Raw genomic sequence first — 21,382 nt, 5'->3', positions numbered from 1 at the left:
AGATAATAGTAAGTCTAGATTCTGAAGTAAGTCAAGATTTTGAGGCAGTAAATCCAGATTATGAGACAAATTGAGATCCTGAGGCAATAAATCCTAATAACTAAGATTATTATAAATTCAAGATTAAACCTTTACATAAAAAAAAATCTCCTGATCTTGATTTGTCTCACTTTGTTAACTCACAAGTACTTTAAGTTAGTAGTCCTACTTTCTTCTTTTCCTGACTGAAATGGACTTCAGAAGAACACAGACTCAGTTTAATCAATAATGCAGCAAAGACAGTCATGTTCAGGACGTGGAAAACTAAAAGGAGTGTGAAGAAGCAGAAAACAAACAGGAATGTGTCCGTTCAGACTGGATGGAAAATAAATTAAACCTGGTTCAAAGAAAAAAAACACCAAATACTCCTGAGAAAACACACGATGGTAGAAAATCAAAGAGGAGTGATTGAGGCGCATGTTGAAGACATCGAGGCTCAGATTCACACACACACTCGCACACACACACACACACACACAAAACACCTGAACTGAAAACACCCGACCAAAGTTCACCTGCCGAGGAAACAAACAACCAGAAACACTGCAGCGTTTTAAAGGAACAGTCCCACATTTTAGACGAGGTGGAATCAGTTTGGAGCTGGTTAGCCTAGCTTAGCCTAGCATAGCCTAGCTTAGCACAACGACTGGAAGGAAGCTGCTGGTTTAAATCCACCCTCCAACACAACCAGCTTCAGAGTTACTGTCAGGAACAGAGTGATGGAGACCCTGTGGTTTTAGCAGCAGACTCGCTGTCAGACTGACATTTCTTTACAGATGTTCTGTCACAGCTGCTCGTGTTGTAGATTTAACACGATTTAACGGCATCTCTGAATCGGGTTTGATTCAAAGTCGACTGCTGGAGGCTAGATCAATTGAAAATGATTTCTCCAGTTTCCGGCTGCTCATGTCCAGACTTTGAATACATGAAAAAGGTGCATTTTTTTGTGGCATATTTGATTCAGGGACTGCTGGATGATTCAGCTCAGCAGCCTGAAATACTGAGAAGACTGAAGTTGTGTTTGTGGTTTACAGTCAGAGCAGCTGAAGATCGATCTCTAAAATAAACCTGATCCTTCTTCTGAAGTCTGAGGATTCAAACACTGGGAGGTGGTTTGTCTCCATTTGGTGTTTGATGGCCTGAATAATCTGATTGTAGCTCAATGAATAAAATTTGTATTCGTAGTTATTTTATGAACTTGATTAGTCGATTAATCCATTAGTGAATCAACAGAAGATTAAACATCCTTTGTTTTTTCTGCTTCCAGCTGCTCTCGTGTGACTGTTACAACATGAGAACAGTAAATTAAACATCTTTTAGTTTTAATCTTTAAGTTTTGGTCAACTGAAGACAAAATGAACTCCTACAATCAGCTGATTCACCGTGTTAGTGACGTTATTTCATCCTTTAGCAAGTCAGACATGATGAATTAATTTAGAGAATACCAGTCAGTTGCAGCCATAATTGAGTAATTAAGTGAACGAACAGATTTCTCTCAGAGAAGACATGTTAGAAACTATAGCTGTGGACCAAACTGAAGTCTAAACTGACGCTGAGCTGACGGAAAACTAGCTACTGAACTGGTTCCTCAGCCGTGAAGCAAAAAAGCTAAGAACTGAAGAAGTTTCAGAAGAGAATCAGCTGCTTTCACGGTTGTAAATCCCAGTTCAGTGTCAATTAATCGATTGTCATCGTTAAAACAAAGATCCTACATGTTTCCAGCTTTTCTAATATGAAGATTGTGTTATTTCCATCATGTAACAGGACCTTGTGACCATTTTTCTGTACTTTTGGACAAAACGATTGATCGACTAATCAAGAAAATACCTGTCAGGTTGATCAATAGTGAAAATCATTGTTAGCTGCAGCCGTGAATGGGAGAGTTTCTGCTGACAGAACAAATGATGGAAGTGATGAAGAAAATAAGCTTCTTATCGTTGATAGTGGCGCTCTTGTTTGAATAAACTTTATTGGAATTGTCTCTGGACAAACCTGACTCTGGTTTGTGTTTCGATTGATCAGAACGGGATCAGTTCTGAAACGTGTAGATCAACAGACGGGTGTGGTTAGCTTAGCTTAGCACAAAGACTGGAAGCAGAGGGAAACTGTTAGCGTAGCTGCAACCTCCCTGCAGCCTGCGGTTGTTTTAAGGTTTGAATATGGTTGTCAGAGCGTTGTGGGGAGGTTACATCAGCGCTCCAACCACAGCAACCGAACATGGACATGATGAAGTCTGGATTTTCAGGATTTACCTGACGAGCAGGTGGCGCGATGATTGGTCGAAGGGTGGAAGGACGGAAGGAGGGAAGGAGAGGAGGGAAGGAAAGGAGGAAGGAGGGCTTCAGGGATGGGGGATCATTTACAGTAAACTACAGATATATACAAACACCCAAAATTGTACAGAGAACAAATATGTACATGCTCAGGGTTTCTATTTAACTATTACCCACAACTTTCCCAAAGTACATTCTTCCTCCTCCTGCGCCTCCTCACCTGTCTGTAGTGTAACCAGGAGGGGGCGGGGCTTGTCGGCCACCTGGACTGCAGTGTCACATGACGTGGAGGACTTTAGCTGTTCTTCAGCAGCGTTCTGTCTTCAGGAGGACAGGAGGAGGAGGAGGAGGAGGCCGGCGTGGAGGAGGATGATGACGATGAAGCAGCGACAGCAGAGGAGGACGAGGTGGAGGAGGAGGAGGGGAAGGACAGCAGCTGTCCAGCCTCAGAGGAGACGAGGGAGCAGGAGCGCAGGTCCACCGACTGCAGGGAGCTGCAGCGTCGCAACAATGCAACACATTGATCGGTCACCTTCATACAACCTGCAACACACAGAGGACAAGGTGAAAGAGGAGGAGAGGACAGAGGTGGAGGTGAGAGAGGAGGGGGAAGAGAGGGAAGAGATGGAGGTGAGAGAGGAGGAGGGGACAGAGGTGGAGGTGAGAGCGGAGGAGGAGGATGACGTGACAGGAGGTGACAGGTGTAGCGTCAGGTGTGTTTACCTGCCAGGTTGATGTGGGTGAGGCTCTCTCTCAGGGGTGAGATGGGGGAGGTGAGGTTGTGCACCGTCTGGTCGGTGATGTTTCCACACTGGCTCAGGTCTAACCTGGACAGGTGAGGAACGTAACGAACCAGCAGGCGGGACGAGGTGTCCGTCAGGTCCAAACCAGCCAATCGCAGCTCCGTCACATTCTGGAACCGCCCCACTCTGGTCTCACCGTGAGCTGAAGGACCAATCAGAGAGCAGAGAACCTCAGAACCTTCTCTAAACTGAATGGTGTGCAGTGTTGTGATGTGGGTGAGGTGGGCGCCTCACCTGTTCTGGTGTCAGGGGGCGGGGCCAGCAGCTCCCTCAAGTGAGAGTCTTTCAGGTCCTCCACCCTGCTGAGGTCCAGCAGCTTCAGACACGGACAGACGGCCTGACACAGAGCAGAGACCGCTGGCCACGCACAGCCAGACACATTCAGCTCCAGGAGACCTGAGGACAAAGAGATGCACAGGTGAGGGGCAGCGTCACACAGAACAACGTCACAAACTACAGGAGCTTCAGCCCCATGTTAACTTGTACTGTGAATATTTTCAGAGTTACAGGCCCATTAAGTACATAGAGGTGGGTCCAGATTTCACACTTTTATTGGACCTTTTCCATAATTTTTGAGTCACATCACTTCATCAGTACAGCAGATAGACACAAAACTTTCAGGGCTGAAAAACACATTTGAGTTCTGTTAGAAAGTGAATTCAAATCAATCTTCCATCCAACAAAATATCATTCAGTGTTTACGTTGTGACACCTGGAGTGGCTGTAAAACTGATTTGGTTGCAGCTTTTAACAGAACTCAAATGTGTTTTCACTTGTCTATCTGCTGTACTGATGATGTTAAGAGGCTCAGAAATTACGTAGAAATTCCATTAAAAAGTGTGAAACTTGGAATTTAAGGGCCTGTAAATCTGATCATATGACGGTAAAGCTTTGCAGGGCTTCAATAAATACACTAAAGTTACTGTAGATAAAGAATCAGGGGAAACTTTGATTTCAGAAAGGATCATGTCCTCTGAACTAAACAGCGAGCAGCTGCAGCATCGAGTTCAGGCTGCAGAACAGTGACACCATCAGGTCATATTGCAAATTACAACAACAGCTGCATCTGCAGCTGCAACTACTCATGTTTTCATTATCAAATTAGCCAAAGAGAATACCAAATTCTTACATCTGAGAAGCCGAGCTAACGAAGCTGAAGAATTTCTATTTAAAAAAATGACTTAAGGTAATGTTTTAGAGAGCACACTGAAAATCTGTCATATTTTTATTTAAAACTGCAAACAATCAAAACATTTGAGCAATCAGAAGCGTTTACACAACAAGTTGTGGACTATATCTCAGTCAGTGGTGTGTGCAGATGAATTCGTGAGTGGGTAGTTGGATCAGGTGAGCCCAGGTGTGTTCATGTCACCTTGAAGGCGGTTGATGAGCCACATGAGCTGCTTCTTGGAGATGTTGGTATAGCCCAGGTTCAGGGAGACAGGCTGGCGGCGGATTATACCACTCAGCATGGGAGGGGTGATGGAGCGCTGTCGGCTTAGGTCGATCTGAGTCCACAATCTTTTATCACAGCACCTGGACAGGAGGGAGGACAACACCTGAGATTCGCTTGTGTTCACAGAGCAACTCTGAGGTACAACAGGAAGGAAGCTTCCTTCCTCTGAACCTCTCAGTAGAAACTGAAAACACTTGACAGTAACATGAACGTTACCAATAACCCAGAATGCATCTCTGTATCTGAACTATGTGGTCCTGAATACAAAAACTACTGCAGACTTGAAGCGGTCTCATGCTGTCTTCACACAAGACGCAAATTTATCACGCTATTCACGTGATTCGCACGTGTATGCACTGAGATCACTCGCTTCATTCGCACGAATAATTCACGTCATTTGCGCGTTAAACGCGGAGAGATTCGTATCTGAATTTGCATAATTCACACGAATGAAGCGAATCTTAGCCGATCGAAGTGGTTCTTATGTTGTTGTTAACTGAAGGCTAGTCTCACATTCAGGTCGGTCTTACATTTGTGCCGTACTCTACGGCAGACAGGTGAACAGGTGAGTACTGACCAGCGACTCCAGGTGCGACACACCCTCATGCAGACGCACAGCTCTCGGTGGCTCAGGTATGTGAAGACTCGTAGCCAGACATCACGGGTCATGATGTGGGCGGAGCCACAGTCCAGCGGCAGGCAGCTGGGCTCAGGGCAGGCGGGCGGCGGCCGGACCAGGTGTCGCTCCATCTGAACAGGTCGGGGCGGCGAGGGCACAGCGGGTGGACTGCGCTTCATCATCTGAGAGCGTGGAGCGAGGCGGGATGGCTGCGAGCAGGGCGACGCCGCCATCGCTGACATCATGAGACCGCTTGCACCACCCCCTCCCCCATTGGAGGTGGGGATGGAAGAGGAGGAGGAGACGCTGTTCCTAGATGCCTGGTTCTTGTTGTTGCTACGGATCTTGTTGCTGCGGCTCCCGCCTCCTTTGGCCCCGCCCCCTCCCCCCCCGCTGTGTCTGTGATTGGTCAGAACTCCACTGGCATTCTCCTTCTCACCCCCCTCCCTCCCGCCTCCTCCCGTCCCTCCTCGTGTCCGACCATTGCGGGCCTCCTGCCCGTTGCTGCGCTGCTTCCCCATAAACCCATCGTGCTGTGAGGACGGAGGCATCTGATTGGACGAGAGGGGCGAGGGCGGAGGCAGAGAGGCAGAGTTTTTCCTGGTCCTGTCGGAAGTGGGCGTGTCCTCGTCCTCTCCGTCTATCAGCCCTGCTTTCCGCCCTCGCGGCGGTAGCCCCGCCTCTCGCCGGCGTGCCTTGTCCCCGCCCCCTGCAGCTGGCTCCTCCTCCCGCTCCTCTGACTCCCCCCGGCCACCCTCACCCTCCGACTCCTCGCTGGCGCTGAATCCAAGCTCAGCGAGTCGTCGGACTCGCTCTCGTTCCCGTTCACGCTCCCTCTCCCGCTCGTTGCGACTCCTCTCACGCTCCGCCCGACTGCCGCTGCTGTTGCCGTAGACGATGGGAGGAGGCGGGGCCGGGGAGGAGGAAGACGGTGATGAGCCCCCTCCCTGCTCCCCCCTTAGAGAGTCATCAGAGTCAGACTCGGAGTCGGACTCGGAGCTGGAGGAGGACGAGGACGAGGATTCTGGCCGGCGTTCCAGCATACACATCCGCTTGAAGCGCTCCAGTTTCTCTCGGTGGTGGGAGCGCTGGTCAACGCTCGACGTCCCCCCGCCACCTCCGCCTCCACCACCTCCCCCTGGCTGAGAGGAGGAGGAGGCGGAGTTCTGCAGGCCTCCGGCTCCGCCCCCTGAGGATGAGGTGGGACCATTTGACTCCACCGCTTCCTGTTTGGGTTTCTGACAGGGAGAACAGAAGACTCAGTGACTCAGCGAAAACAAAATCAGCTCACAGGTCTGTTTGTTACTGAGAGCTTAAATAATAAATTTAAAGACATCACAGTTTGTCAGAGGGACGCCTCGTTTCGTCCGTCAGATTTAACTGTCATGAATCGTAACGAGGCAGCGAGCAGGAAAACTTTCTGCATCAGTTCTGAAGAAACACAGTAACATTCAGCAAGTGAGTTTAGACAGATCACAAGTCATTTTGGACAAGTCTTCCTTCAGCGTAGATACAGAGACACATTAGTAATAAATTAATCTATTTTGTTGTTTCAGGAATAATTTTACACAAATTTTGAGTCATTCTTAAGTGTCAAATACATTTTTATTAATGTCTTGTCACTTTTGGCACGTTTGTTTCTTTGTGATCATTTCCAACACGACTGGTCATTGTGGGAAAAAAATAATTCTGGAAAAGTGTCCAGTCACTAATATTTTTAGTGAAATTTGAGTTATTTTTTGACAAGTTTATATTTCTATGTTTTGGTAGAACATTTTGGCTAAATTGTAGGTCCTGTTAGCGACATTTTGAGACATTTTGAATGTTTTGCTCATTTTGACATCTTTCAGTCTTTATGGATAAACTTGGTTTTGAGTCATTGCAGATATGTTGTTGTCTCATATCTTTGTCACACATCTTTGTCTTTTTGGAAAAACTTTAAGTCATTTTCATTATTTTTAATACTTTTGGAGTCAGTTTGGACACCTGCGTGTCATTTTGGACAAGTTTAGATGTTTCCTTTTTTAATGCACTGTTTTATGCGACTCTTTGGAACTGGAGAGGACATGAAACGTTGTCTGACTTTACAGAGCAGAACTTCTAGGAAACGTTAGCAGTGCTGCAAGAACACTGGGAGCAGAGGATCACTGTGATGTGATGACAGTAAAATCAAATCAGGCACAGTTCTGCTTTCTGATAGACGCAGCTGCTGAACGCTTTGAATGCATCACGTGAAAGTAAAGGTAACTTAAGTAGTGCATTAGCTTTAAGACATGAATAAAGAGCTATGACTGGGCAACTTGACCAACACTGACTATTTGTACACATGCTTTCTTTCACCTCATGTAATACAAAATAGTTTATACAGTTGTGTATTTTTACTTCAGGTGTAAATATCCACAGCTGCTTTGACAAACTAACTTTTCAGCATTTAACTCTGCAGTTTCTACCTGCAGTCAGATTAAGAAACAAGTTGACCAAAAAAGGCTTCGTACCTTTTTGAGGCGTTTTTCATGGGCGCCTTTCATCTGAGAAACAAACAGGAGACTCAGTCAGACTTGTTCACACACAGTCTTAACATCATCACATGTAGCTGCAGGTTTACTGTTCAAACTATGATATATCCCATAATATTGATGCTGAAAGTGGGTTCTAGAAAAAACAAATGAACAAAAGCAGATTTAGGGTTTTGATTGTGGCACCTGGAGTAGATGTAAAACTGATTTGGTTGCAGTTTTTAACAGAACTCAAATGGGGTTTGTTTTAGCCCTGAACATTTCATGTGTCTACTGGTTATACAGATGAAGTTATGAGGCTCAGAAATGATGGAAAAAGTTCATTAAAAAGTGTGAAATTTCACCTCTCTGTACTTCAAGGGCCTGCAACCTATTAATAATATGAAGGTAAAACTTTGCAGGCCTTTATTAAATATACTAAAGTTACTGTAGGTAAAGAGGCAGCTGATTCCGAGGAGGTCAGAGGGATTTTGTTCAGATTTGGTTGGTATTATTTGTAATGACTCGACAGAAAAGCTGGATAAGCAGCCAGCTGGGTATAAAACGACATAAAGACAGTTTTCTCTAAATCAGAGATGTTCTATAACTGAGCCTGCAGCAGGACAGATGAGGTATTTAAGACCTACGATGGATCAACAACCAGTCATCGGTGCCGTTTGAGGTGGCTCACCTTCTTCTTTGGCCCGCTGTCTGCAGGAAGTTCCTTCTCCTTTTTCCTCTTGTGCCCCCCCTCTGCCCTCCCCCCCTCCTCCAGGGAGAGTGGGACTTTCTTTTTAGGGGGCGGGTCATCGGTGAGCTTCCAGCGTCCCACCTCCCCGTTATCCAGCCGCCGCTTCCCCGAGCCGTCCGCCTGGTCCTGCACACAGGAAAACACGTCTGTGCTCATGTGGAAAAACATCAGGAACCTCAAGACCAGAACCTTGTCCAGGTTCTCAGGTTCCTCCTCATCAGAGACAAAATGGAGCACGGCAGGCTTCACCAACAAGGATTCATTTTTAAACTTCAAATCATAAACATTCACTCTCTGAACTCCAGCAGCAGCTAATCTTGTTTTTCTTCCTTTTTACTGCCTCATTTTTCCTCACTGTAGGTTTGTTTTTCACTGCAATACAAAGTCCTGCACCTCTATGGACACAGAACAACTATGACGACGGCGAGAGAACTCAAAATGTACAAGTGCTCTTTATTCTCAATACATAAGCTGATAAAGCCACGACGTCCTGTTGTCTTGCTATTTCATTTGAAATGTACCTGAATTATTGTGTGAATTAATATACAGTGGTGACTCGACACTCCCGACACTAAATGTAAAACCTTCTTTTATGTCGGATAGCAAGGCTGTCGGATTGTCAAGACGGAGGTCGAGATACAAGGAGGGCTTGATGCTTGAAGGCTCATTTGTTGTAAATATTCATTGTTTATAGTTGTTATAATAACTAGTAGGGCTGGTCCAGTAGCACTTGCTGGGCTTCGGATATTTGGGCCAAATTAATGATGAATATTCGGCGCGGTTGAGGGGGCACTTCCACCCCAGGGGAGCGCTCTGACGGGGTGGGAGTATCCAGAACGCACAGGCAGTACTTGGCTGCTGATGCTAGTTTAGTTAATGGTCACAGTGCTGTTTCCACCATCAGTGGCGGCGGTGGGGGAGCGGGAGATACGCTCCATTGTTACCATCCGTGTTTACTTCCATAAACACTGAGCACGCTCGCTGCGTGTGACGTCGTCGTGTCCTCTTCTGTACATGCGGGACACTTTTGGGTCGTATGAAGTTCACACAGCAGATCACATAGAAAAAATCAGATTTCACAAAAAATCTGAATTGAGCATTAAGTCCTGCAGTCTGAATGTAGCCAATCTGTGGGATTTTTCAGTCAGATAATACGCCGTTATCCTTATTTGTAACATAAAATGTCATGTCAGAGTCGGAATCCAAGGCTGTCGGTATGTTAAGGTTATTTTTCATAGGTTCTGTTCGTTTTTCCTAAAAACCTGACGGATAGCGAGGTTTTCAGATTGTTAAGGGTTCGGATTATCGAGTACTTGTAAACTGTTTTAACACAAATTTAGGTTTTCTCATATTAGATGCTAAACTTTTGACTCTATGCTTGAAATGAAACCTTTATCTAACCAACTTTCAGACTCCTGTCCCAGTCTGATGTGAACATTAACATCAGTCTAACTGCTGCTGGGAATCAGAGGATGTCCGGTCCTCAGTACTGGTGTGACTCTCACCTTACTGGTTTTGCCCTCCTTGTGGCACTTGGGACACTCCCAGCAGTTTGGGATCTCGTCGTTGATGATTCCTTCAGCTTTGCCCATCTGAGGAGGAAATACAGTTGCATAAATTCACCTGAAAACAGCAGAATTATCTACAAATCCACTCTGAGTTTCATGTCTGTTCTCCGTGCTGCAGGGCTCAGCATCCCCTCAGGGATCCAAACAAACTGATCTCCTGGCTGTGATATTTGTGTCAAGAAGAGTCTGTTGGTGTCTGAAGCAGCAGATGGTGTTTCACAGAGGATTTATTCTGACTCTTACATTCACAAACACACCTTGTTCTCTCTGCTTCAGACAAAAACTGCACTTTTCTCCCAAAAATAGAGCTTTGGTGTGAATGTTAAAATTCTGAAGCAGCTCTTCATGTCCTCCTCTCTGCTGCTGCAATGACCCAATTTCTCCTCATTAAAGTTTCATTTACAGAAATTTAAGTTCAACCAAAATCTGTGTTTCTGCACCTGAAACGGGACTCTTTTTTTTTTCACTAAAGGGTTTCCTCAGAGCACCAGTTGTTGTCTGTTAGCTGCAGCATGCTAACAGGGTTAGCATTTAAAGCTGCTTTCATTTGTAGTTTCCCCTTTTGAGCGCTTTTATTGACATTACTTTTTAGAAATCTGTTTTTTCTTTGACCTTTAAGGGTTTTTTTTTTTGTACATTCTTGTCAAAACATAAAATTAATTAACTCAACAATAATTTAGTCTTGAAAATCAATAAAAGGAGAAAACGTATGAATGCTGTTTATGGAATTTGCAAATACACTTTCAGATGAAGAAGTTTTTGTAAACTTTAATTTTTTAACATTTTGCCAACTGTATATTGTTTCTTTTATTGTATATAATAATGTTCCTTTCCAATGTGTTAATTCACTTTACAGACTTTAATTCGTGCTGAAGCTGCGACGTCTCTGCTCACACTGAACACAGAGCTCAATAAAGGAGATTCAAACCACTTTCAGTTCACCTCATTATGTTGGAGGTATGTTATACTGACCAGAACCAGCGGCTACACCAACAGTTCTGGACAATTGCTGCAGAGACATGAATCCGTTAGTTCTGCTGATTAAAGGTGCAGCAAGTGTGTGACCCACCTTCAGACAGCTGGGGTGGATGATCTCGTTGCAGATGGTACACTCCATCAGAGAGAGGCTGAACTTCTCCTCCTCCGAGTCCACCGTGTCCTCCTTCCCCGCCTCTCCGCACGCAAAACACACCGCCGTGTGAGGCAACACCGGCTGCAGAGACACACAGGTGAGTCAGACAGGTGAGTGGACGTATTCGATGATGCTTAAGAGAGATTAATATTTTAAGCTTGTGATTTACAAAACTTCAATCAAGCTGTGATAGCTCACGGTCAGATTTAATTCTAATTTAACATCAATGCAGCCAAACATGTTGAAAACCCTCAATATTTTCATTTTTTTTCACTTTGTAAAATAGCTCATTTTTGTACATAGAAAATAATCTGTGCAATGTCCGTATTTTTATTGTCAGTATTTTCCACATTCAAAGGAATCTGCACGATATCAACGATAAGTGAGTATTTCTCGTTTATTTTGTATTTTCCGACATTTCTTGCTGTGAGATGAATAAAAATCATCTTTTCTTTATTTATTTGCAATCTTTTAAAAACTGAACAGAAACGGAGACATTCACGAAGCCAGAAATGACAAATCAATGCCGTCTATTTATTAATTAAGTCCTTGTAGCCGTTAAATGCACTCAAATTTCTAATTATTTTCTAAACTGATTGTTCGTACGTAGTGTTAACAATCAATGATCGATTAATCAAAAACAAATTCAGTATTCTAGACATTACTTCATATGCTGCTACAGGCACAACTGAAAAGTTGGAGGTCATTAACCTCCACAGAAGTCTTGGTGCCCATTTCCAGCTAAACTCCCACAATGCTCTCTGCTTGTCAACATGAACTGCCTGCAGTCTGAGTGACACCTCCTCTGGTCTCTACAGCATCTAAAAGTGAGAGGCTCCACCTGGTGGAACAACCAGGTACGACCGCTGATCTACAACACACTTTCTGACATGCATGTAGAGATACAGGTTTTCTGCGTCTTTTGGAGCCACAGTACATTTCAGACAGTGTCCTACCAGAGCTCTATTTCATGCGCTGTAGGTGGTCAGGAACCTTAAAGCTCCGCTACAGAAAGTTATGTAGCACTGCAGAGCTATTTAACTGCTAAACATATGCCTTGGAGTGACTTATAACAACTTTAAGTACTGGAAGTGTTTATTACATACTAAATATTAAATGACAACAAAAAAAAAAAACTTAATTGAAACAAGCGCATCATAATGAACTAAATTCAAGAACAAGGTTTGGATTAAAAATTCTCATTGAAATATTGATGTTGGCATTTTTTCCTGTCGTCATCACCGATTTAGCCTGAACAGGTTTTCATTAGTAAATTAAAACCTCTGATCATGCTTCAGATTTTAGAATAAACCAGCAGTGATGTCACTTCAGAACTACATAAAAATAAATAAAGAAGAAGGAGGAGGAGGAGGAGATGTGCTGTTCCTGTCCAATCCTGTTGTTCCTCCAGCAGCCAGCAGAGGGCACATCTCCTGCAGCCTCACCCCTCCTCACCCCTTCTACTCTTGCATTCCTCTATCCTCACCCCCTGTTAACTGAGCCGACATCCTCCTGTTTCCCCCAAATCACAAACACATAAACAAACAAACAGATAAATAAACGTCCAGCAGGGATAATCTGAGCAGCGGCAGCAGCAGCAGCTCGGTGTGTGAAAGCATCTCCATGGATCAAAGCCAAACTCTCTCACAGCGCCAGCAACCATCTCTGGTTGCCACGGAAACCCAGCATCGTCGCCTGCTGGGCTCTGCTGATGCTATTTGAAGAATCGACACACACGAAAAAAATAAATCACACCTTCAGTGTTTGAAGAAGACTGAAAGTGTGTAGGTGTGTGTGTCTATCTCTGTGAGGACGTTTGTTCACATCAGAATCAGGCATTAATCAGGCAGCGTCCTCACAGAGATACAAGAACAAGCGTGTGTGACATCCTGTAGGTGTAAGGGGGGGGGATTATATGAACATGTAAATCTGAGCCATGTGTGTTAGTGTGTACAGCAGCAGGAGCAGCGTGTTCACAATGTTCTGACCAGAAGTGCGTGGACACGTTCTGCTCTGCAGGTTCTCATTCATTGTCACGTGAAATCATGATCGTGATGCAGATGAAGAGAGATGTGGAGAACCAGGTTGATTGTGACCTGCTGGACTTGACAGGAAACACTGAGAACAGATCCTCCTGAAAACATGTGGTCTTAGTGGTTCTCTGGTCCTGCAGGTGCTGAAGGAACATCCTGAAATGTTCCTGTTACTGTTGGTGAACTGTGCTCACAGAGGCTAACGTTAGCTGGTTTCGATTGAAAAAGTGCCCCACGAAGTCTTGTTTCGTGTCACAGTAGCTTTATTTATATTGTTTGGGCTAACATTAGCTTGTTTAGGCTAAAGCAGCAGTTTATGTTACCTTATTTAGACAAACACAGCAGCTAATGAGATCATGTTCAGCCAAAAACTTGCTTCTTTAAGCTAACATAGTGGCTTTTTCATATTATAATAAAGTTAACGCAGCAGCATGTGACTTTGTCTCGGCTAACACACCAGCTTATGTCACCGTGATAAGGCTAACACTATCTTGTTTAGGCTAACATAGCAGTTTATGTTATCTTGCTTAAGCAAACATTAGCTTGTTTGTGTTAATGTACCAGCTTGGGGTATAATGTTTAGCTAAAGTAGCAGCTTATGTTATCTTAATAAAGCTAATGTAGCAGCTAATATTATCTTGATTAGGTTACTGTAGCAGCTTATGTTATCGGTTCAAGGCTAATATATCGGCTAGCATCATGTTATTTTGTGAAAGTAGCAGCTGACGTTATTTCCTTACGGCTAATGTAGCAGCTAGCGTTACTTCATCGTGCTGCAGGTTTTGCTTGGATTAAAGTTGTGCAAAGAAATGCATTCATTTCACAGATTTTTTTATTTTGATATTAAATTTGGTACCAAGTGTTTAGGGAACATCTGGAAGCTGTAGTGAAGATAACCACGAGTTCATCCATTGAGGAGCTTTGGTTCAGTTTCATGTATATTCAGCCTCCAGGAGATGCTCTGAATTAAGATTATTTCAATTCAGATTTTGATTCAGATTTGTACATCAACATTAGAAGTAAAAGTAAAGATGTGTTTGTTTAAATGTACGGCTCAATCTAAATATTTTGTCCCTAAAATCACAGAATAATCCTGATAAATAATGTGAATAGTGACTGAGCATCATGCAGCTCTATAACGTTGATAGATGTTGTGTGTCCGTAGGTTTTGTTGAGCTGTTCACATTTTTAATTCGGAACATCTGATTTTTATTAACTGAGTGTTTGGATGAACAGAGTTCTCGCTGTATCTCAGTGTGCAGCCTTTGTTGTACTGTAACAGTGCACGTTAGAGGTTTTATATGTACTTGATTGTGTGTTGCTGTGAGGACCAGCAGTAGGAACACCGTGTCCTCACTTCTGACTGTAGCTGCTGTGAAGCACTATGATCCTTTAGGTTCCTGATTGATCCAGAACCTCAGATACCCGTCAATCAGCTGTCAATCAGCTGTCAGCCAGTCACTGCTGTGTGTGTGTGTGTGTGTGCTCACCGCCGTGCACTGTCTCAGGAGGCAGGACTGCTTCATCCGGCCGGGCCCTCCGAACTTCTTCATGTCCTTACAGAAGTGACACTCTCCACACTCGGTCCTCGTGCAGGCCTGGCAGCGCCGGCACCGAGTCCGCCTGCGCCTCGCCCCGCCGCCAGCCCCCCCGCCCAGCGCCTTACTGCCCGACATCCCCGAACAAGTCAGCTGGACGCACAGAACAGACAGACACACAGGATAAAGAGCATGAGACAGGTAGCAGAAACATGTTCACTTCTGGTTCTGATCCAACACCTGAATCCACCAGTCTGATTACTGCAAATACACCAAATAACTTTCACCCACTTGAATGACACATTTGACTCATTGCCTTAATATTTTACAGGTTTTATTTCATACTTTTGTAAGTTTAATACATTTCAGGCATTTCATTAATATATTTCAGACATTTTTTGAATTTTTTTTTACTTGTTGTATATTTGGGTTTTAAAGTAATCAGCATCATATTAATATAGTTTAAGTATTTTATTACTATTTTCCAGACCATTCATTGACATATTTGACACGCTAACAACTACTTTTCATACATTTTTAATTTTATTCAGATAATTCATTAATTTTGGGGGCATTTTATTAATATTTCCCAGTTCCATCCATTATCTATACACCACTTAATCCTCATTAGGTTCATGGGGGGCTGGAGTCTATCCCAGCTGACTCAGGGTGAAGGCAGGAGACACCCTGGACAGGTCACCAGTCTATCACAGGGCTACACTTAGAGACAGACAACCAAGCACACTCACATTCACACCTACAGACAATTTAGAATCACCAATTAACCTCAACATGTTTTTGGACTGTGTGGGAGGAAGCTGGAGAGAACCCACGCTGCACGGGGAGAACATGCAAACTCCACACAGAAAGATCCCGGGTGTCTTCACTGGGATGCGAACCGGCGACCTTCTTGCTGTGAGGCAACAGTGCTAACCAACTGCGCCACCTTGCAGCCCAGTTTGAGTCTTATATTGCTGTTTTCTTAATATATTTCAGACATTTTATGTTTTTCTTTTTTTAGTTATTTTATGCATATTTGGGAGCAATTCAGGTTTTATTTTCGGCACGGTACTCATATATCCAAGGTATTTTATAACAATGTCGTAGGCACTTTATTCATAATTTCAGGGTATTTTATTATTATATATTTCATTAATTTAGGGGGGATTTATCAATATCTTTTAAGAATTTGATTGATGTGTTTCAAAGATTTGTTGATATATTTCAGACAGTAATATTTTCATTAATACATTTTAGATATTTTCTCAATATGACATCAGTTCAGGGGGATTTTATTCATATTTCAAGGATTCAAGGATTCAAGGTCTTTTATTGGTCACAAACACAGCTGTACATGGTATAACGTGCAGTGAAATGTGTTGTGCACCAGTTCCATATATATTCATTTATTTATATTTAAATTTATTTCTGGGAAGCTCTATTAATATTAAGATTTCTCAGGAATTTTATATTTTTCAGAAAATCTTTACACATTTTTTTCAGGAACTGTAGTAAAAATTTTGAAACATTCAATATTTTTCATTTCATTCATATTTTGGAAGCATTTATTAGTTTTATTTCGACACTTGACCAGTTTCTCAGGAATGTTATTAATATTGATATTTAAGTAATAGTTTGTATAAAACACATTGTGACGTCATATTTACAGTAAACTGCAGCTGGACGACCTGCATCAGGACATTTCTGTTATCGACTGTTGACACTGACGAAGGCTTCTGATTGGACGTCTGCTGCGGCAAAGGCCAGACTTCTAACTGTCGCTTTATCAATTAACCAATCAAGAATCAATCGTCAGTTGAGCTAACGGGAAGTTCCACTTTGCAGATGTTTTCAGCTGGAATCAAAACTCTGCAGCGTTTACATGACTAAATATGGTCACACATTTGCTGCTTACACAAGGACAAAACATCAGTATTGATTATTGATTCAGCTGTTGATTCCTGGAGAAAATCACTTACAGACTAATCAATCAATATGAAAATCTTTAGAAGTGAGAAGCTGCTGATGTTGGATTTTCTTCCTACATTAAAATCACTTCAGTTCAATCATTCTGCTGCCATTGATGATAACTGTACAACAGATTTGTCTTTGTTAATCGTTTGGTCTTCAGATGTTTGTATTTACTGCTTTCAGGTCTTTAGGTGTACCTGAGTATTATTAAAGGATTGTCAAATTAAAAATCAGTCATTTTCTTCTGGCCTGCCGACTAATAATCAGTCTTCTGTTAGCAGATCTCAACGTGTGCGTTCAAACATTTGATTTTCCGTTTTCTTGCTTCCATCCGATCAACACTGGTGCTCCAGACCCAGCAGATATTTTTCTTCTTTGAGATACTCGTTTTTTTTGTCTGCTACACTTGACGGCGAAAAAACTGAAACTGTCACAGTGAGAAAGTGGAACTGCTCAAATTTGGACTTTCTGCTTCAAAATCATGATCAAACAATCAGCAGATGAGGTTTTTAAAAAGTCTTCCTGCTTGATTTTCTGACCTTTTTGCTGCTTTTCTTTTCATTTAATAAACCAGCTCAGTGACTCCTGATCTCAGTCAATCAACCGATGGGTCGTTGGTGATCTCTGAGATCTTTAATTCGCTGACTGAAGTGCTGAAATATTATTCGTCACATGAAGTTGCTGGAAAAGTACGTTTTTGGCTTCCTTCCTTTCAAAATTCTATTCAGAAACATCTACAAGTCTGAGTAATGATTAAAACTATTCAAAGTTGATGAGAACATGAAACAACAGATTCTCTTAACATTTATCTTTGGATCTTTGCTGCTCTTCTTGTTCTTTTTACTTCATCAGAGCTACAACTAATGATTATCTCGTTACAGATTCATTTCTGTTAATTAACCGATTCATCGTTTGGTCTCTGAGATCCTTAATTTGCTGCTTTTGTCTGATAGAAGCTCTGAAATGTTGATTTTCCTGTTTATGTAGGACAAAGAAAAACTGCCACATAAACAAACTGGAAAAATTCATGTTTGACTTTGTTGCTTTAAAAAGAAAAGTTCATAAAAAATCTGAAACTGAACCAAAAAACAGCTTTTTAAAATGATTTTCGACCTGATTTGTTGCTTTTCTTCTTCTTTTTACTTCATCAGAGCTACAACTTATGATTATCTTGTTACAGATTCATTTCTGTTAATTAACCGATTCATCGTTTGGTCTTTAAGGTCTTTCATTTGCGGCTTTTGTCTGATTCAAGTTTTGTATTATTTAATAGGAAAATTATACTGTAAAGAAAAACTGAAATTGTCACATTAAGAAGCTGGAAAACACTTTTTCCTTCACAGAAACAAAATTTACATCATTTACAGGACGTAGAGTTCAAATATTTGAGAAGCTGCAACTATTTTAACCATCGACTCGACGTTTAGGTCGTTTTTTAAAGCAATAAATATAAACATTTCTATTAATTCAAACACGACGATTTATTTTCTGACATATAAAAGCAACAGAAAATTACAGAAGTTACTTCCTGCTTTAAAAAAGGCCTAAAATAGAAATAATCAGTCGCTGCAGCTCTGATTTGATCCATCTATCAATCTATATATTGATCAATACTGTATCTATGTGGTTTATACCAACGAGTAAAGAGGTTTGAAAAGCATCAAGCTCATTTCACATCGCTGTGTCTTATCAATACACTAACATTGATGAAGAAAAACGTGATCTGAAATGATTCCAGTCCACTGAATCTATTTGAGTTTTGGACAAAAAGTATCTGAAGGTCCAAAAACTGAAAAGGATTTTGTTTATGTACAAAGAAAAACAGAAAATTATGTCAAGAATTTTGATTTCAGGCTGGAGTTACATGATATTTTAGTAGTTTTACTTGATAAATGATAATTTCCGGTGTAACAAAATATATTATATATATAGTATATGATATTATAAATAGATTTAAAGCCGTATAAGTTGTTAATGGAATCTGTGTGGATAATCAGTGACTGAGGAACAAACTTGTGACTGATAAACAAATGATGATGAAGATGATCAGCTATTAAATTAATCTCCAACTATTCTGATATTCAATAAATCCATTTGAGTCATTTTTTTAAAAAATAAAAAATGTCTAAATTCTCTCATTTCAGCTTCTTCAATGTGAATATTTCCTGATTTCTTTCCTCCTCTATGACTGTAAACTGAATATATTTGGACCAAACAAGACATTTGATGGTTTTCTGTCTCCACAGCCAGCAGTCCTGTGTTTAATCGTCCAAAAAGGTTTTCAGTTTTCAACAAAGAAGAGTATCAGATCTCAAATCTGAACAGCTTTTTACATTTTTGCTCAGAAAATTCCAAAAAACCAAACCAAAACAAAAAATCAATAACTGCTAATCAATTTTCTGCCAATTGTTGGATTGTAGCAGCTTTAATATAACCTTAAAGCTTCTGACATCTTGTTGTGTTCATCAGAAACACTGTTAGTTCATGACAGTAAACACCAGAGCTGCAAGAGTTAAATGACGAATCAACTATTCTGATATTGAATTCATCAATTTGAGTATGATTCTGCTAAAAACAGTCTAGATTCTCTGGTTGCAGCTTCTTCAATGTAAACTGCACATCTTTGGACAAGAAAAAGACACTTTAGGAAACACTGATCCACATTTTTTAACATTTTAGAGACCAAACAGATGAAAATAATCAGTTGCAGCCTCATGACGACAAACCAGGAAGCTCAGAGGTGCAACAAATAATCATGAATCAATTCATTGATCTCCATGAACTGAAAACATTTTTGCTCATCAGGTGAGCTGCTGCCTTTATCATGTGATAGAAAATCAAACAAATGTCTTGTTTTGTCCAAAGATGTTCAGTACTGTCCTAGAGGAGGAAAGAAACCAGAAAATATTCACATCGAAGAAGCTGAAATCAGAGAGTTTAGACTGTTTTGAATACAAAAGTACTCAAACTGATTGTCAGTGATCAATTCAATATCTGAGAACTAACCCATTAATTATTGCAGCTCTACCACATTCAGCCGTAAACTTGTGAGTGACATGAACAAACCATGAAACTCAGAGCTGCAGCAAATAATCGATGAATCAGTTATTACACGGTCAGGAACATTAATCGATAGCCGTGTTGATAAAAGGTTATTCTGAAGTAGAAACAGATTCCAGATTATTCTCCTCAGGTCACTGATTTCTTTGTCAGATTTGACAGAAAGTCAAACAGCTTCTGATTTAACCCTGATGATCAGAATAACACAAACTAAAGCCTGGAGCTTAATCGTATTTGCACTTCTTGTGATCGTTTCTGATAATTTTACTCGATAAACTATCAGCCGGTTATCAAATAAAATAACCAGCAGATGATTCGATAGTGAATTAAAGGTTAGTTGCAGCCCTGTTAGAACGAGCTAACACAAGTTAGCAGCAGGAATAATGAAGATGCGCATCTGGCTCCACTTGGAGGTAGCAGCTAGCGGCTAACAGCTAGCGCGTCACAGTAACCTACATTCAGGGAGCGCGAGCAAACACACCGACACCTGCACCGGTAACACGCCGTTTGTTGTGTTAATTAAAGAAACTTACACCTGAGAGGACACACTCTGCCCCCCACCCGCCCCCTGGCTGGCAAAGGTGAGCGTGTTAGCATGTTAGCAGGCTAGCAGTCCGTCTGTCCGCCCCCCGCAGTAAGCTTCCTCTTTCATTATGTCCGGGCTCCGTAAAGAGTCACCAGGCAGGTGGAGGAGCTAAAACTCGGCCGCTCACATTCACCAACACACGCACACTGCGGGCTCACCTCTTCGTATCAGGTCGCATGCTCCTGGGTCGCTCATTAGAATGAATATTAGCCAACAGTTAGCCAACGTTAGCTTCAGTGTAGCGCAGCTAGCCGTCCGCTTCCTTGTTTCTTTCTCCGCCAGGCTGCTGTTAGCTCCCGGGCTGCTTCACATGCGTCCCATCGCGTTAGCTCCCAGTGTTCCGGCTAGCTCCCGGGCTAGCCCAACGGCCCCGCGGCGGCTCTAAATGTCTCGATTACCAAACTGATCGATATCGATAAAGTGAAGGGCGCAGTGCTGCTGCTGCCCATTCACTCCCCTCTCTCTCTCTCTCTCTCGCTCGCTCTCGCTCTCTCTCGCTCTCTCTCGCTCTCTCTCTCTCTCTCTCTCTCCAGTGTGAGTCTGCCTCGCTCTCCCCCCTCAGCACGTTACAACGTGTTCCTCGCTCTTCTTCCCGGGGGGCTTCAAAACACACACACAACGGCAGCGTCTTAACCCGCTTCTCGGTGGTAACCCTCCGCAGGAACTAGGCCCTGCTCACCGTCGCACCGACACCAACACCGTGTCAGAGAAAAAGCGCAGCGCGCGGCTATTGTTCTTAGCTCTATTGTGTGGCGTCCGGCTGCGGTGCCGTGCGTGGCTCGGATCAGTATCGTGGGTCGGTGCCGTGACACGTTGAACCCCCGCACTGATTACATCACACAGGTGACCGCAGACACGGCGCTGCGCTGCGCTCGGAGGGACACACAGGCGATGAAATAAATAAATAAATGTAGTAAATAAAATATGGGCAGAGAAAAGGTGCACGCCCCGCCCCCTGCGTCATGACGTCAGCCGCGGCCGGTGCAGAAAGGTATTTTGGGACTTGTATTTTTTAGTGTGTCATTTCAAAACGTAAAATAAATTTATAAATAAGAACG

The 21,382-nt window shown here is 42.6% G+C and overlaps 1 protein-coding gene across 1 annotated transcript; it reads right to left on the bottom strand.

Annotated features, from left to right (window-relative positions):
- Nucleotides 1-242: 242 nt before the first annotated feature.
- Nucleotides 243-20,790, bottom strand: fbxl19 (F-box and leucine rich repeat protein 19). Its single transcript, XM_008287587.1, has 11 exons — nucleotides 20,483-20,790; nucleotides 14,660-14,860; nucleotides 11,074-11,217; nucleotides 9,942-10,028; nucleotides 8,377-8,562; nucleotides 7,686-7,718; nucleotides 5,149-6,428; nucleotides 4,488-4,651; nucleotides 3,350-3,511; nucleotides 3,036-3,257; nucleotides 243-2,855 (listed from the first exon to the last, which is right to left on the bottom strand). Exons 2-11 carry the CDS (start codon nucleotides 14,843-14,845, stop codon nucleotides 2,608-2,610), a joined length of 2,712 nt encoding a protein of 903 aa, XP_008285809.1. The 5' UTR covers nucleotides 14,846-14,860; nucleotides 20,483-20,790; the 3' UTR covers nucleotides 243-2,607.
- Between the last annotated feature and the right edge of the window lie 592 nt (nucleotides 20,791-21,382).

This window comes from Stegastes partitus, unplaced genomic scaffold (genome assembly GCF_000690725.1).
Source record: "Stegastes partitus isolate 25-593 unplaced genomic scaffold, Stegastes_partitus-1.0.2 Scaffold508, whole genome shotgun sequence".
NCBI lineage: Eukaryota > Metazoa > Chordata > Actinopteri > Pomacentridae > Stegastes > Stegastes partitus.
Note: the sequence above shows the minus strand (reverse complement) of the source record. Positions and strands in the feature narration are given on the sequence as shown.